This window comes from Hyla sarda, chromosome 1 (genome assembly GCF_029499605.1).
Source record: "Hyla sarda isolate aHylSar1 chromosome 1, aHylSar1.hap1, whole genome shotgun sequence".
Taxonomy (NCBI): Eukaryota; Metazoa; Chordata; class Amphibia; order Anura; family Hylidae; genus Hyla; species Hyla sarda.
The window spans coordinates 276,345,384-276,358,578 of NC_079189.1; the positions used below are offsets into that span (position 1 = coordinate 276,345,384).

At 39.1% G+C, this 13,195-nt stretch overlaps 1 protein-coding gene and 1 long non-coding RNA gene across 19 annotated transcripts in view; one reads left to right on the forward strand and one right to left on the reverse strand.

Annotated features, from left to right (window-relative positions):
• LOC130368687 (uncharacterized) overlaps positions 1-9,589 on the forward strand; it is a 107,568-nt gene extending 97,979 nt beyond the window's left edge. For both annotated transcript variants that reach the window (XR_008892536.1, XR_008892537.1), the window contains exon 3: positions 9,457-9,589. This is a non-coding gene — a long non-coding RNA (uncharacterized LOC130368687). The remainder of the gene's footprint in view (positions 1-9,456) is intronic.
• The window catches only part of UNC13A (unc-13 homolog A), a 701,496-nt gene that overhangs the window by 468,774 nt on the left and 219,527 nt on the right, over positions 1-13,195 (reverse strand). For 16 of the 17 annotated variants that reach the window (XM_056572660.1, XM_056572589.1, XM_056572615.1 and 13 more), the window contains 2 exons: positions 9,435-9,899; positions 8,236-8,320 (listed from right to left, as the gene is read on the reverse strand). In XM_056572660.1, the coding sequence (XP_056428635.1) occupies positions 8,236-8,320; positions 9,435-9,899 (550 nt within the window). The remainder of the gene's footprint in view (positions 1-8,235; positions 8,321-9,434; positions 9,900-13,195) is intronic. The other variant, XM_056572580.1, reaches the window with a different exon arrangement.

The following is a 13,195-nucleotide window of genomic DNA, read 5'->3' on the forward strand; positions in this document are numbered from 1 at the left end:
GTCTGCCACCAGACCTCAGAGTCTTTACTTTGAATGAGAAGACAGATGCCCTGTGGTGTAACAGGGTAGAGAGGGCTTAGAGCATCACCTGTGTAATGTCCCACTCATGTGACCGAAGTCTCAACCAATGCTTTATCATTTCTCATAAAAAGGCTGCTAAACAAAACACACACTTTCTGGGTTCAACCTTGAAGAACTGCGTGACACAAGAGGGGTTTTGTGACTTTGAGAAACCACAGGCGTTAAAGGAGGTAATTGTTGTGTTTGCTCAGATGGAGATGACCACCACTGATCCTCTGTACCAAGAGTTCCTGGGGTCTCCTCTTCCCCGTTTTGAGGACCACCTGTTGAGTTTTCCTCCAGTTCTTCACTTTTCTCTTTCTCCCTTCCTAATCAGCATACGCCACTGGAAGCAGATGGTTTCTATGCAAGCCTTTAGTCGGACAACTATAGATAGTCGGGCTTCTCTTCCGAACATTAATAAATAGGGTGACAACCCTGTAGATTCATGCCTTATACAGTTATATGTGTGGACCATGGCTTCCACATGTTTACTCCAAGACCACTTCTCAACTTGCTTGAGAGTCCCTAGCATGTTTAGGAGGGTCCTATTCAACCGTTCAGGTTGTGCATCACACTCTGGATGATAAAGGTGCAGTTCTGAACTTATGCACCTGTAACATGTCCGACAGTTTCTTGATTAACTTGCTCTCAAAGTCGGTACCTTGATCAGAGTGTATTTCATTGGGTAGTCATGCATAGTGTATGAAATACTTTTGCAAAAGGACTTTGGCTACAATCACAGCCTTTTGATCCTTAGTGGGGAATGCTATCTGGCAAAGTGGTCCATTACCACCAGCACATTCCTAATCCCTGCTGTATTGTTCTCAATGCAGAGATAGTCCATGCACACAAAAGATCCAGGGGCCCCATACTCTTCAGATGACCCATAGGGGCAGCTTTCACAGGCAGGGTCTTCTGCATACATCTTTAGATGACCCATAGGGGAAGCTCTCACAGGCAGGGTCTTCTGGATACACCTTCTGCAGGTCTTTACATGTTGCTCGACATGTTCCCTCATGCAAGGCCAATAGAATCGATCTTGTTCTAGGCCCATGAGTCTTGTCCAACACGAGGTGCCCATGTTGATCGTGGGGGGGGGGGGGGGGGGCTCTCAGGACCATGCTACGGTATCTGTGTGGTAGAACCAATTGTTTTCTGCCAGTGGAGATTGGGGCATGGTATCGGCATTAACTCAAAGGATTTTATTTTGTGCAAAATTGTTGGTTCTTAGATTGTGATTATCAGAAAAAAATTCTTTAATTTCAGAATGGGTGAATCTTGTATTGATGACTAAAATCCTATGAGTTGAAGGCCGTTAATCTACAGGGGAGCGTTTGTAAGGAGAAAAAATATAAGAAAATTTGGTCTGCTTGGAAATTTGATTAATCTCTCTCTCTCTAGTCTTCTTAGTAGGGTGGGGGTTGGGTAAGGGATGTAGGTTATTTTTATTTTTTTTTCTGGTGTATTGTATCCTTTTGTACAGATTTAAATTATTATGGAATATCGTAAAATTCAAATAAAACATATAAAAAAAACTCGAGCAATCTTCAAGTAGTCTTTCATAAACCTTCTGTAGTAACAACAGAATCCAAGGATGGACCAAAACTCACTCATGTTATTGGGTCTTGGCCAATTCTACACTTCTTAAATCTTAGCGGGGTCTGTGGTTACACCATCAGCAGAGACTATGTGTCCCACATAAGTGACAGAGTTCTGGGCAAATTGGCATTTGTCCACTGACTTGTCCACTTCAGGTCCTCTGCATGAAGTCGATCCAACATCTTCATCAATCTTTGTTCATGCTCCTCTGGTGTCTTCCCGAACACAATTAGGTCATCGTAGTAAACTGATGGAACTCCAGGGGGCAGATGAAAGCTGTCTTCTCCTGATCCTCCTTCTTCACGGTACCTAATAATACCCAGACCTCAGGTCAAGAACACTGAACCACTGGCTGCCAGATAGGACATTCAGCAGATTCTCAATCCAGGGCAAAGTGTACTGATCAGGCACAGTCCTCTTGTTCAGAGCAGAGTAGTCCACACATAGCCGAACTGAACCATTCCTTTTTTCCTCACTACTACAATGAGTGGGGCATAGGGTCTCCTGGACTCTGTGATAATGCCATGCTCTTTTCATCTTCCACGTCTCGAATGAGTATTCTTTTTGATCTTTCTCTAAGAGGAGTAGGATCAGAAAGTCTTAAAGCATGAGTGGCACTCTTAGAACACCCCATGTCCATCTGGAAAAAACACTCCCTATAGAGTAGCTAGTGTAGAACAAAGGCTGTCTTTCCACTGCTATGGTAGAGAAGAATCTTCCAAATCAAAATCTACCGGTACTTCCACATCATCCTTCTGTTCTGCACTCACAGACATGATGGACGAAACGTGATCTAAGAGGTGTATCACACAAATCTTCTGATGACGATCAATCTAGACTTCTGTGGGGTTAATTTCTGTTTCATCACAGGAAAGCTCCGACACCAATTTTTGCACCAATCTTTCACTTCAGGTATGATAGTCCACCCCTTCTTTAGTTCCTCTTCAGGCAGAGACTTGATAAGGTATTGTCCAGTCCTCCCCAACATTTAACAGTGCATGGAGGCTATGGCTTGTAAGGTTTTGGTCTCACCGGGCTTCACAAATACAGGTTCTGTCCCTGAAAAGTGGCACAACCCTGGTTTCATTTCTAAGGCTAATCGATGGCTCTCTTTCCCTAAGACAGGGCTATCTTCCATCAGTCGAGCTAAGGAGACCTCTCCCACTTCCGTTAGAGAGGCCCAGAATACATCCAGTAACATCTTTGCATTAGTACCCAAAATTATTGGGGCACACACTTTCTTGGCTGCAGGGGATATGCGAGCTTCCAGTTCCATAGGACAAATCATTCCGGTGTTTAGTTGCAATATAGTTATGGTAACTTTTATGCATCCCTCCACAGGCTGGGCTTGAGATCCCATACTCTATAACTGAAACTCTTCTGCAGGTTCCATGGGAATGTGCTTCAAATGGCGTTCATAGCAGTCTTTATAGATGAGTATGATTTGAGACCCCGTATCTAGCAACGCTGAAATATGAATACCTTACACTTGAAAGTGTATCAAGGATTTGGGCCCAATCTTGGCCCCTACGGATAGACTGTGCATAGACCTGGTCTTTTGGGTCTCCTCAAGCTTGGTAGCCAGCGCTTCCCCATCTACCTCCAAGGAATTTGAGGGGTACTCCTGCTGGAAATGCCCTGATTTTCTGCATTTAAAACGGTCCCCTCGGCAGGGTGAAACCTCATAAAACAATCTTCTTGGGATCTTTCTGTGTTGCCCCCCTCTTCTAGGGGATGGATATGTTCCCTCTGCCAGTGATTTGCATAGGAGCTCCAATTCAGCCACCCTCTCCCTAAGTACTGAAAGTTCTGTATCCAATCTCCTGGCTGTATTTATAAATGTGGAATAGGGCAGAACTTTATCATCCAACTTGGCTCTCAGCAGAATCATGACTGGATTATTGGTCAAACCACCTCTGAATTTTGTTAGATAGCCGAACATGCAACGCGGCGGTGACTGTTCCTTTATTAAATAACTTTTCCAGTGACAGCTGTAATTGATTAATATAGTCAGTGTCTTTTGTTATGTTCCTTCTGCTTAGTGGTTAGGAACTTAACCAACAGATCACCCGAATCTTCTGGTTTTCCATAAGCATCCTGTAAAACTCGTAGATAGTCATGCACAGTAGCTTGCCCATTCACTATCTTGCACAGTATTAACTGTGGCTGAAAAACGTACACTTTACACTAACCACTGTTTCTTTATGGTATCTGTACAAGACCATTCCAACAATTGCACAGTATTATCCCTCCAGACTTCTCCTGCAGGAACAGGCTGATTCATGGAAAGCACGTTTAGTTTGCGGTAACTATGGGTGTGGTTTGCCGTCACTATGGCCTTCGAGAGTGTCTGTAGTATGTCCGATACATCACTACCTTCTGCAGGCGGGGTGCTCACTACAGTGTTGTCTTCTTTCATTAATGCTGGAGATGGGCGAGACTCTGTTTTGGGAGTAATCATCCCTTGTTCTCCTTTCAGATACCTGTGATACATGGTTACTCCATTTTGATATGACAGGATCCAGTTTTATTAATGTCACACAGATAAAGGGCTTTTTGGGGCTTCCGTTTCTACGCATTTTTCAGTAAAAAATTACACCTTATCTTTATTCTGTAGGTCCATACGATTAAAATGATAGCCTACTTATATAGGTTTGATTTTGTCTTACTGCTGGCTGGAAAAAAATCATAACTACATGCATGAAAATTAAAGGGGTACTACGGTGAAAACCTTTTTTCTTTTAAATCAACTGGTGGCAGAAAGTTAAACATATTTTTAAATTACTTCTATTAAAAAATCTTAATCCTTCCAGTACATATTAGCTGCTGAATGCTACAGAGGAAATTCCTTTCTTTTTGGAACACTGATGACATCACGAGCACAATGCTTTCTGTTGACATCTCTGTCCATTTTAGCAACCATGCATAACAGATGTATGCTAAGGGCAGCATGGTGGCTCAGTGGTTAGCACTGCTGCCTTGCAATGCTGGGGACTTGGGTTCAAATCCCACTAAGGACAACAATAAATAAAGTGTTATTATTATAATAACGTCAACAGAGAGAACTGTGCTCGTGATGTCATCAGAGAGCATTCCAAAAAGAAAAGAATTTCCTCTGTAGTATTCAGCAGCTAATAAGTACAGGAAGGATTAAGATTTTTTAATAGACGTAATTTACAAATATTTTTAACTTTCTGCCACCAGTTGATTTAAAAGAAAAAGGAGTACCCCTTTAATACATTTAAAAATGTTCTCTTCTGACCCATATAACATTTTTATTTTTCCGCATATGGAAAAATTTTGTGTTGTGATCTGATGTTTTTATCAGTACCATGTTTGTTTTGATCGGACCTTTTGATAAATTTTTATGGTATAAAAAGGGACAAAAAATACGCTATTTTCGACTTTGGATTTTTTTTACGTGTACGTCATTGACTGTGCGGTTTAATTAATGATATATTTTTATAGTTCGAACATTTACGCATGCAGCGATACCACATGTTTATATTTATTTTTATTTACATTTTTTAATGGGAAAAGTGGGGTGATTCAGATTTTTATTAGGGAAGGAGTTAAATCACACTTATTAACACTTTATTTTCAAATTTTTATTTTTTTTTGCAATGTTATAGGGGACTATAACAATGTACACATGATTTCCTACACTGATCACTGCCATGCAATAGCATGGCATTTATCAGTGTGGATCTCAGGCACGGAGCAGTCATTCGGCAATCGGAATGCGCACAAAACAGGTAGGGATCCTCCTCACGTCCTAGTGCTGTTCGGGACTGCTGCAGTGAAATCGCTGCGGTCCCGAACAGCACCACTGAGCTGCCGGGAAGCTTTCACTTTCACTTCAGACATAGCGATCAACTTTGATTGCCGTGTCTGAAGGGTTAATACTAGGCATCACCACTATCGGTGATGTCCGGTATTAGCAGCGGGTCCCAGCCGTTGATGTGGCCACCGGGACTGACCCAATATGACACAGGGTCACCGCGTGACCCCGCGTTATATAACGGGAGCCAGCGCAGGACATAAATATACGTCCTGAGTCGTTAAGGAGTTAATTCAATTAACTGGTTGCCGTCTAAGGATGAGACGGCTTGTCCTAAGAGGGCACACAGTGTGGTTGATTCCTGTTGCTGAGGGCCGCCGTTAATAGCCAATATGCGACAATCGCCGCAGACAGCTATTAACCCTTTAGATCACCGCTAACAGCACCGTCTAAAGGGACCTTTAAACAGTCCCTGGTTGTCCAGTGGGGTAGATCATCCCACACATTGCGATCACAGGGGAGAGATGCACTTCTAAGGTAACCAGAGGGCTTACCTCTCATCCTGTGCTGGTCCCGGCTCTGTGATTGATAGAGCCTGGCTATGGAACTACATTGATCTGTATGAGGAATCTAATGATTCTCCTAAAAGTCTCATAAGGAGACTAATTAAGTGTAAAAAAAAAATTGAATTAAAAAAGTATAAAAAAACACGTAAACATAATAAAAATAAACATATGTGGTATCGCCGAATGCGCAAATGTCCGAACTATAAAAATATAATGTTAATTAAACTGTACAGTCCTGTACAATGACGTATACATTAAAAAATACCAAAGTCCAAAATTGTATATTTTGGTAACTTTGTACACCCTAACAAAATGTATACAAATCAATCAAAAAGTTTCATCAAAACAAAAATGGTACCGATAAAAACAACAGACAATGAGGGAGATTTATCAAAGGATTTAGACTGGTTTTTCCTGTCTAAATTTGTCGCACAGAAAGTCGCAGTCTAAATATGTGCGACTTTTCTTCGACTTTTGCTGTAGAGGATTTTTTTTTAGAACATGATGAATGCAAGTCTATTTTAGACGGAAATGCATTGGAAAATGCATTGGTGCTGAATTTATCAAGTGCGACTTTTGTGCGACAAGTCGCATCTGCCCAAAATACGCTGAAATGTCAGACCATGTTGGAGCAGGTCTAAATGCAGTTTAAGCTGTAGACCCTGAAGTCTGAGCACAGAATTTATCAAGGGCTGTGAGACCTTTGATAAATTAGGAGCACAATAGACAGGAGACTACCACATACGCTGGTCTATAAGCATACCCAGAATAGACTAGGTTAGTAAAAGTCCCCCAATGTCTCAAAAAATTAGCACACATCCCTTATATGGAAAAATAAAAAAGTTATAGTGGTCAGAAGGGGACATTTTTAAATGTTAAGTTATCACTTTAAGTTATAATTTTTTAATAGAAGTAAAACTAAATCAAACTTATATAAGTTGGGTATCATTTTATTTGTATGGACCTACAGAATAAAGACAAGGTGTCATTTTTACCAAAAAATGCTATGCGTAGAATCGGGAGCCCTCAGAATTTGTTTTTGGTTTTTTTTCAATTTTGCCCCACAAATATTTTTTTTCTGGTTTCACCGTAGATTTTGTGGTGAAATTATTGATTTCATCACAAAGTTAAATTATTGGCACAAAAAACAATCCTTCATATGGGTCTGTACATGAAAATTGAAAGAGTTATGAGTTTTAGAAAGTGAGGAGGAAAAACCGAAAGTGCAAAATAAAAACCCGTGAACCTTAAGGGGTTAAAGGGGTACTCAAGTGGGAAAAAATGTTTTCAAATCAACTGGTGCCAGAAAGTTAAACATATTTGTAAATTACTTCTACTTAAAAATCTTATGCCTTCCAGTACTTATCAGCTGCTGTATACTACAGAGAAAGCAGGGCAGTTATTTCCAGTCTGATCACAGTGCTCTCTGCCTACACCTCTGTCTATGCCAGGAACTGTCCAGTGCAAGAGAGGTTTGCTATGGGGATTCCTGACACGGACAGAAGTGGCAGCAGAGAGCACTGTGGTCAAATTTGAAAGAACTATACAACTTTCTCTGGAGCATTTAGCAGTACTGGCAGGCTAAAGATTTTTAAATAGAAGTAATTTACAAATCTGCATAACTTTCTGGAACCAGTTGATTAAAAATGTTTGCTTTCCACAGGAGTAACATTTTTAATAGGTCATGATGAAGGACAAAGTCAATATTCATTAGAGTTCAAGATGTATTATTCATGTTAAAGTTTTCTTTTCAAAACAAGTAGTTTGCCTAGTTAAAATACACTCTAAATAGAAGCATCATATAATGTTGATATTCCTTGTGAAAATAATATTGTTGAAGCATGATTCATAATAAACTAGATATATTTAGAGATAATCAGTCACTGCTCACCTACCTGTGATGGATATCTTTGGCCTCTGACAATGGAACAGAATGATGTTTAAGATGAGGGTATGAACAGGGAGGGGGTGGAGAGAAGGAGCCATTCTGAATGGAAAAAATCACAAAATGATACAAAAAAATATAAAATAAAATAAATAAATATGAAAAAAATTAAAAAGGCAATTAGACAGGGCAACAGAAAAAGATGAAGATAAACTTAAAAAAGTGTTTTTTTTTTAAATACCCTTTGAATATTTTTGACAGCACTGTTGTTGAAGCCTCTCTATAGTATATACACCTTTGAAGTTGGTAATTCATATTTAAGACCTGTCCATCACACATACCTCTTGTAGCTGCATCCGCACCTTGTTAAATGCCCTAAGCCAGTTTGATTTTGCTCTTGACATGCCGGAGCTCTCCTCTCTGTAACTGAATAAAATTAAATTAGTCTTCATGTGGTATATATGAAAAATATTTTCTATAACACAGACTGGCAGAAAAATGTATTAATCAACGTAAAATAGGATGTTATAAACCTTAAATTTTTGTGTGTCTTTTTAGTAGACAAATACACTCAGCCACATTGTCACCTTTATTACCTTAATCAGAAAGTTATGATGACAGAATAGGGGTGACTACAAGATACCATTTCAAGTACTTAAACTTGCAATTTCTATATTGTTTGTTTCTAAAACTTCTTTCAAAAAGTGAAATTTGCGATTGTTAACAAGTTCCATGGCAATAGATGTTTAAAAGCTATTTTAAATATGAATACAATTGATACATTATATGCTTGGTCTATACGGCTGCTCTAGGGATATGGTGGGAGATTCATCAAAACCTGTGCTGTGGAAAAGTTGATCAGTTGCCCATAGCAACCAATCAGATCGCTTCTTTCATTTTTGAAAATGTCTCTGAAAAATGAAAGAAACAATCTGGTTGCTTTGGGCATCTGGTCTATATGAAGCTGCCTCATGGTTTTGAAATTGTATCAGTGCCATGTATGTATCATGTATTACTTTTCTTTTAATGAAACATTTCTGTTAAAGTAAACCTGTCATTTCAAGTAACTTTTCAGCATAGGCTGACATACAGCAAACAGGGAATCCTGTGGCAAAACAGTCTCTCTGTAGCAAATTCCCACAAGACACACTAGTACGGTGGGCATTATAGAAGAGTACTTGATCAGTCTAACCTGTGAAATTAGCACTTTCTGTGAGAAAAAAAAAAATGAGTCATTGTTTCTCCCTGCATTTCCTCTCCTCATTCATTTTTCTGTCTCCTCCCCATAGACTTTTATGGGCAGTGTAACCTGATCTTAGTGAAGATAAAAGCCCTTTTTTTCACTCTAAAGATGTATTCCCTTAATGATGAGAATATCAGAATTTGGAGTGAAGAAAACAGCCCTGTAAGAAATCACTCTCTAATACAATGTATTACAGAGATTGTTAAATTCTGTTGTACTATTTATTAATGCACAATTGTTTGAAAGACAGTTACATTCTAACATATATCAAAGTACTTAGTTATTGACTATCTTTACCTCTCTGATTCTTGAACTTCAGGTAGAGCTGATACTGCCTCATCCTGTGGAACAACCTCTGGTGACCTATCCTTTTCCACTGGGATCTCAGGAGGTGTCTTTTCTTTACTCTCTCCAGACAGATACAAGGAGTCTTCTATTACATATGTTATTTTACTATCTTCATCTTCTTCATCTTGAAGCTCATCATCATAGAGATCTCTATCAGAGAGTTGTTCTCTGCTATCAGGGTACCCTCCATCATCATCTTCACTGTAGCCTTCAGGGCATTCTTCTCCCTCCCAGTTTGGAGAATCTTTTCGGTAACTGACAGAACTGTGACAGGAGTGATATGAGTCTCTGTCTCTCTCTTCATCTATTTCTGAACCCTGCAGACTGTCATTCTCTTGATCAAAATCATCGCTGAGCTGAGTGGAATCCCGACTGAGTTCTCCCGATGAGGCATATCGACTGCTTCCAGTGGGGCTAAAGAAATTACAAAATGGGGCAGAAGGATGAAAGCAGAAAAGTAAACTACCTGCAGCATCTCTTCATGTAAATACTCCAATATCACAGACAAACAGCAAGCCACTATTGCACTTGCCAAAATATAAACACCATTGATCCACTGATTTTATTTATTTTTATTTCTTTTTTTTTTTACATCTCTGCTTATATAAATATGATAAATTCAAAATGAATGTATAAATGACAGTGTACTTATTCATGTTGTTTATGTGTAACATAACACAAAAAATAACAACAATCCATATATATGTTTGTGTAATTAAAAAAAAAATTAGATAATGGCTTTATTTTAAAGGGGTACTTCGCTGGAACAAATTTCTTTTTAAATCAACTGGTGCCAGAAAGTTAAACAGATTTGTAAATTACTTATATTTTTTTTTTAAATTACATTTTAATATTTCCATTTGCTCCTTCTCTGGACACAGGTGTCAGCAGAGAGCACTGTGGTCAGACAGAAAAGAAATTCAAAAAGAAAAGAACTTCCTGTGGAGCATATAGCAGGTGATAAGTACTGGAAGGATTAAGATTTTTTAATAGAAGTAATTTACAAATCTGTATAACTTTCTGACACCAGTTGATTAAAAAAAAAAGTGATTACATAGAATAAAATTCAACTATTCAAAGTAAAAGGCATATTAGAAATAATATGTAAGTCAAGTAACAGAACTTTAAAATGACTTCTAATATCCTTTCTAATAGATAGTAGGGAAAATTATGCCTTTTAATACATACTTAAACTGCCAAAGAACTGCCGACCTTGTTCCTGAAAGTTTATATCTTTCATGTGACAACACTGCTACAATGTAAAGTAGTGCACAGCCTGTACAACAGTGTTTAACCCCTTAAGGACCCGGGGTTTTTCCGTTTTTGCATTTTCGTTTTTTGCTCCTTGCCTTTAAAAAATCATAACTCTTTCAATTTTGCACCTAAAAATCCATATGATTGCTTATTTTTTGCGCCACCAATTCTACTTTGTAATGACGTCAGTCATTTTGCCCAAAAATCTACGGTGAAACGGAAAAAAAAATCATTGTGCGACAAAATTGGAAAAAAAAACGCAGTTTTGTAACTTTTGGGGGCTTCCGTTTCTACGTAGTACATTTTTCGGTAAAAATGACACCTTATCTTTATTCTGTAGGTCCATACGATTAAAATGATACCCTACTTATATAGGTTTGATTTTGTCGGACTTCTGGAAAAAATCATAACTACATGCAGGAAAATTAATACATTTAAAATTGTCATCTTCTGACCCCTATAACTTTTTTATTTTTCCCTCTATGGGGCGGTATGAGGGCTCATTTTTTGCGCCGTGATCTGAAGTTTTTAACGGTACCATTTTAGCATTGATAGGACTTATTGATCGGACTTTTTATTCATTTTTAAATGAATTTTTTTGCGCGCACGCCATTGACCGAGCGGTTTAATTAATGATATATTTTTATAATTCGGACATTACCGCACGCGGTGATACCATATATGTTTATTTTTATTTACACTGTGTTTTTTTTTTATTGGAAAAGGGGGGTGATTCAAACTTTTAATAGGGGAGGAGTTAAATGATCTTTATTCACTTTTTTTTCCCACTTTTTTTTTTGCAGTGTTATAGGTCCCATAGGGACCTATAACACTGCACACACTGATCTTCTATGCTGATCACTGGTTTCTCATAAGAAACCAGTGATCAACAATTCTGCCGCATGACTGCTCATGCCTGGATCTCAGGCACTGAGCAGTCATTCGGCGATGGGACAGCGAGGAGGCAGGAAGGGGCCCTCCCGCTGTCCTGTCAGCTGTTCGGGATGCCGCGATTAGCCGCGGCTATCCCGAACAGCCCGACTGAGCTAACCGGCCACTTTCGGTTTCACTTTTAGCCGCGCGGCTCAGCTCTGAGCGCGCGGCTAAAGGGTTAATAGCGTGCGGCGCCGCGATCGGCGCTGCGCTCTATTAGAGGCGGGTCCCGGCTTCACTATGACGCCGGGCCCGCCGCGATATGACGCGGGGTCACTGTGTAACCCCGCGTTATATCAGGAGAGCAGGAACAAGGGCGTACCTGTACGCCCTTGGTCCTTAAGAGGTTAAAGGGGTACTCCGATGAAAACCTTTTTTCTTTTAACCCCTTAAGGACCAGGCCATTTTACACCTTAGGGCCAGAGCGTTTTTTGAACATCTGACCATTGTCACTTTAAACATTAATAACTCTGGGATGCTTTTACCTATCATTCTGATTCCGAGATTGTTTTTTCGTGACATATTCTACTTTATGTTATTGGTAAAATTTTGTCGATACTTGCATTGTTTCTTAGTGAAAAATTCCAAAATTTGCTGAAAAAATTGAAAATTTTGCATTTTTCTAACTTTGAAGCTCTCTGCTTGTAAGGAAAATGAATATTCCAAATCATTTTTTTTTTATTCACATATACAATATGTCTACTTTATGTTTGCATCATAAAATTTATGTGTTTTTACTTTTGGAAGACACCAGAGGGCTTCAAAGTTCAGCAGCAATTTTCCAATTTTTCAAAAAATTTCCAAAATCACAATTTTTCAGGGACCAGTTCAGGTTTGAAGTGGATTTGAAGGGTCTTCATATTAGAAATACCCCACAAATGACCCCATTATAAAAACTGCAGCCCCCAAAGTATTCAAAATGACATTCAGTCAGCATTTTAACCCTTTAGGTGTTTCACAGGAATAGCAGCAAAGTGAAGGAGAAAATTCACAATCTTCATTTTTTACACTCGCATGTTCTTGTAGACCCAATTTTTGAATTTTTACAAGGGGTAAAAGGAGAACATTTATATTTATATTTGTAGCCCAATGTGTCTCGAGTAAGGACATACCTCATATGTCTATGTAAAGTGTTCGGCGGGCGCAGTAGAGGGCTCAGAAGCGAAGGAGCGACAAGGGGATTTTGGAGAGTACGTTTTTCTGAAATGGTTTTTGGGGGGCATGTTGCATTTAGGAAGCCCCTATGGTGCCAGAACAGGGGAAAAAAACACATGGCATACCATTTTGGAAACTAGACCCCTTGAGGAACTTAACAAGGAATAAAGTGAGCCTTAATACCCGACAGGTGTTTCACGACTTTTGCATATGTAAAAAAAATTAAAAAAAATTTCACTAAAATGTGTGTTTCCCCCAAAATTTCACATTTATACAAGGGTTAATGGCAGAAAATACCCCCCAAAATTTGTAACCCCATTTCTTCTGAGTATGGAGGTACCCCATAAGTTGACCTGAAGTGCACTATG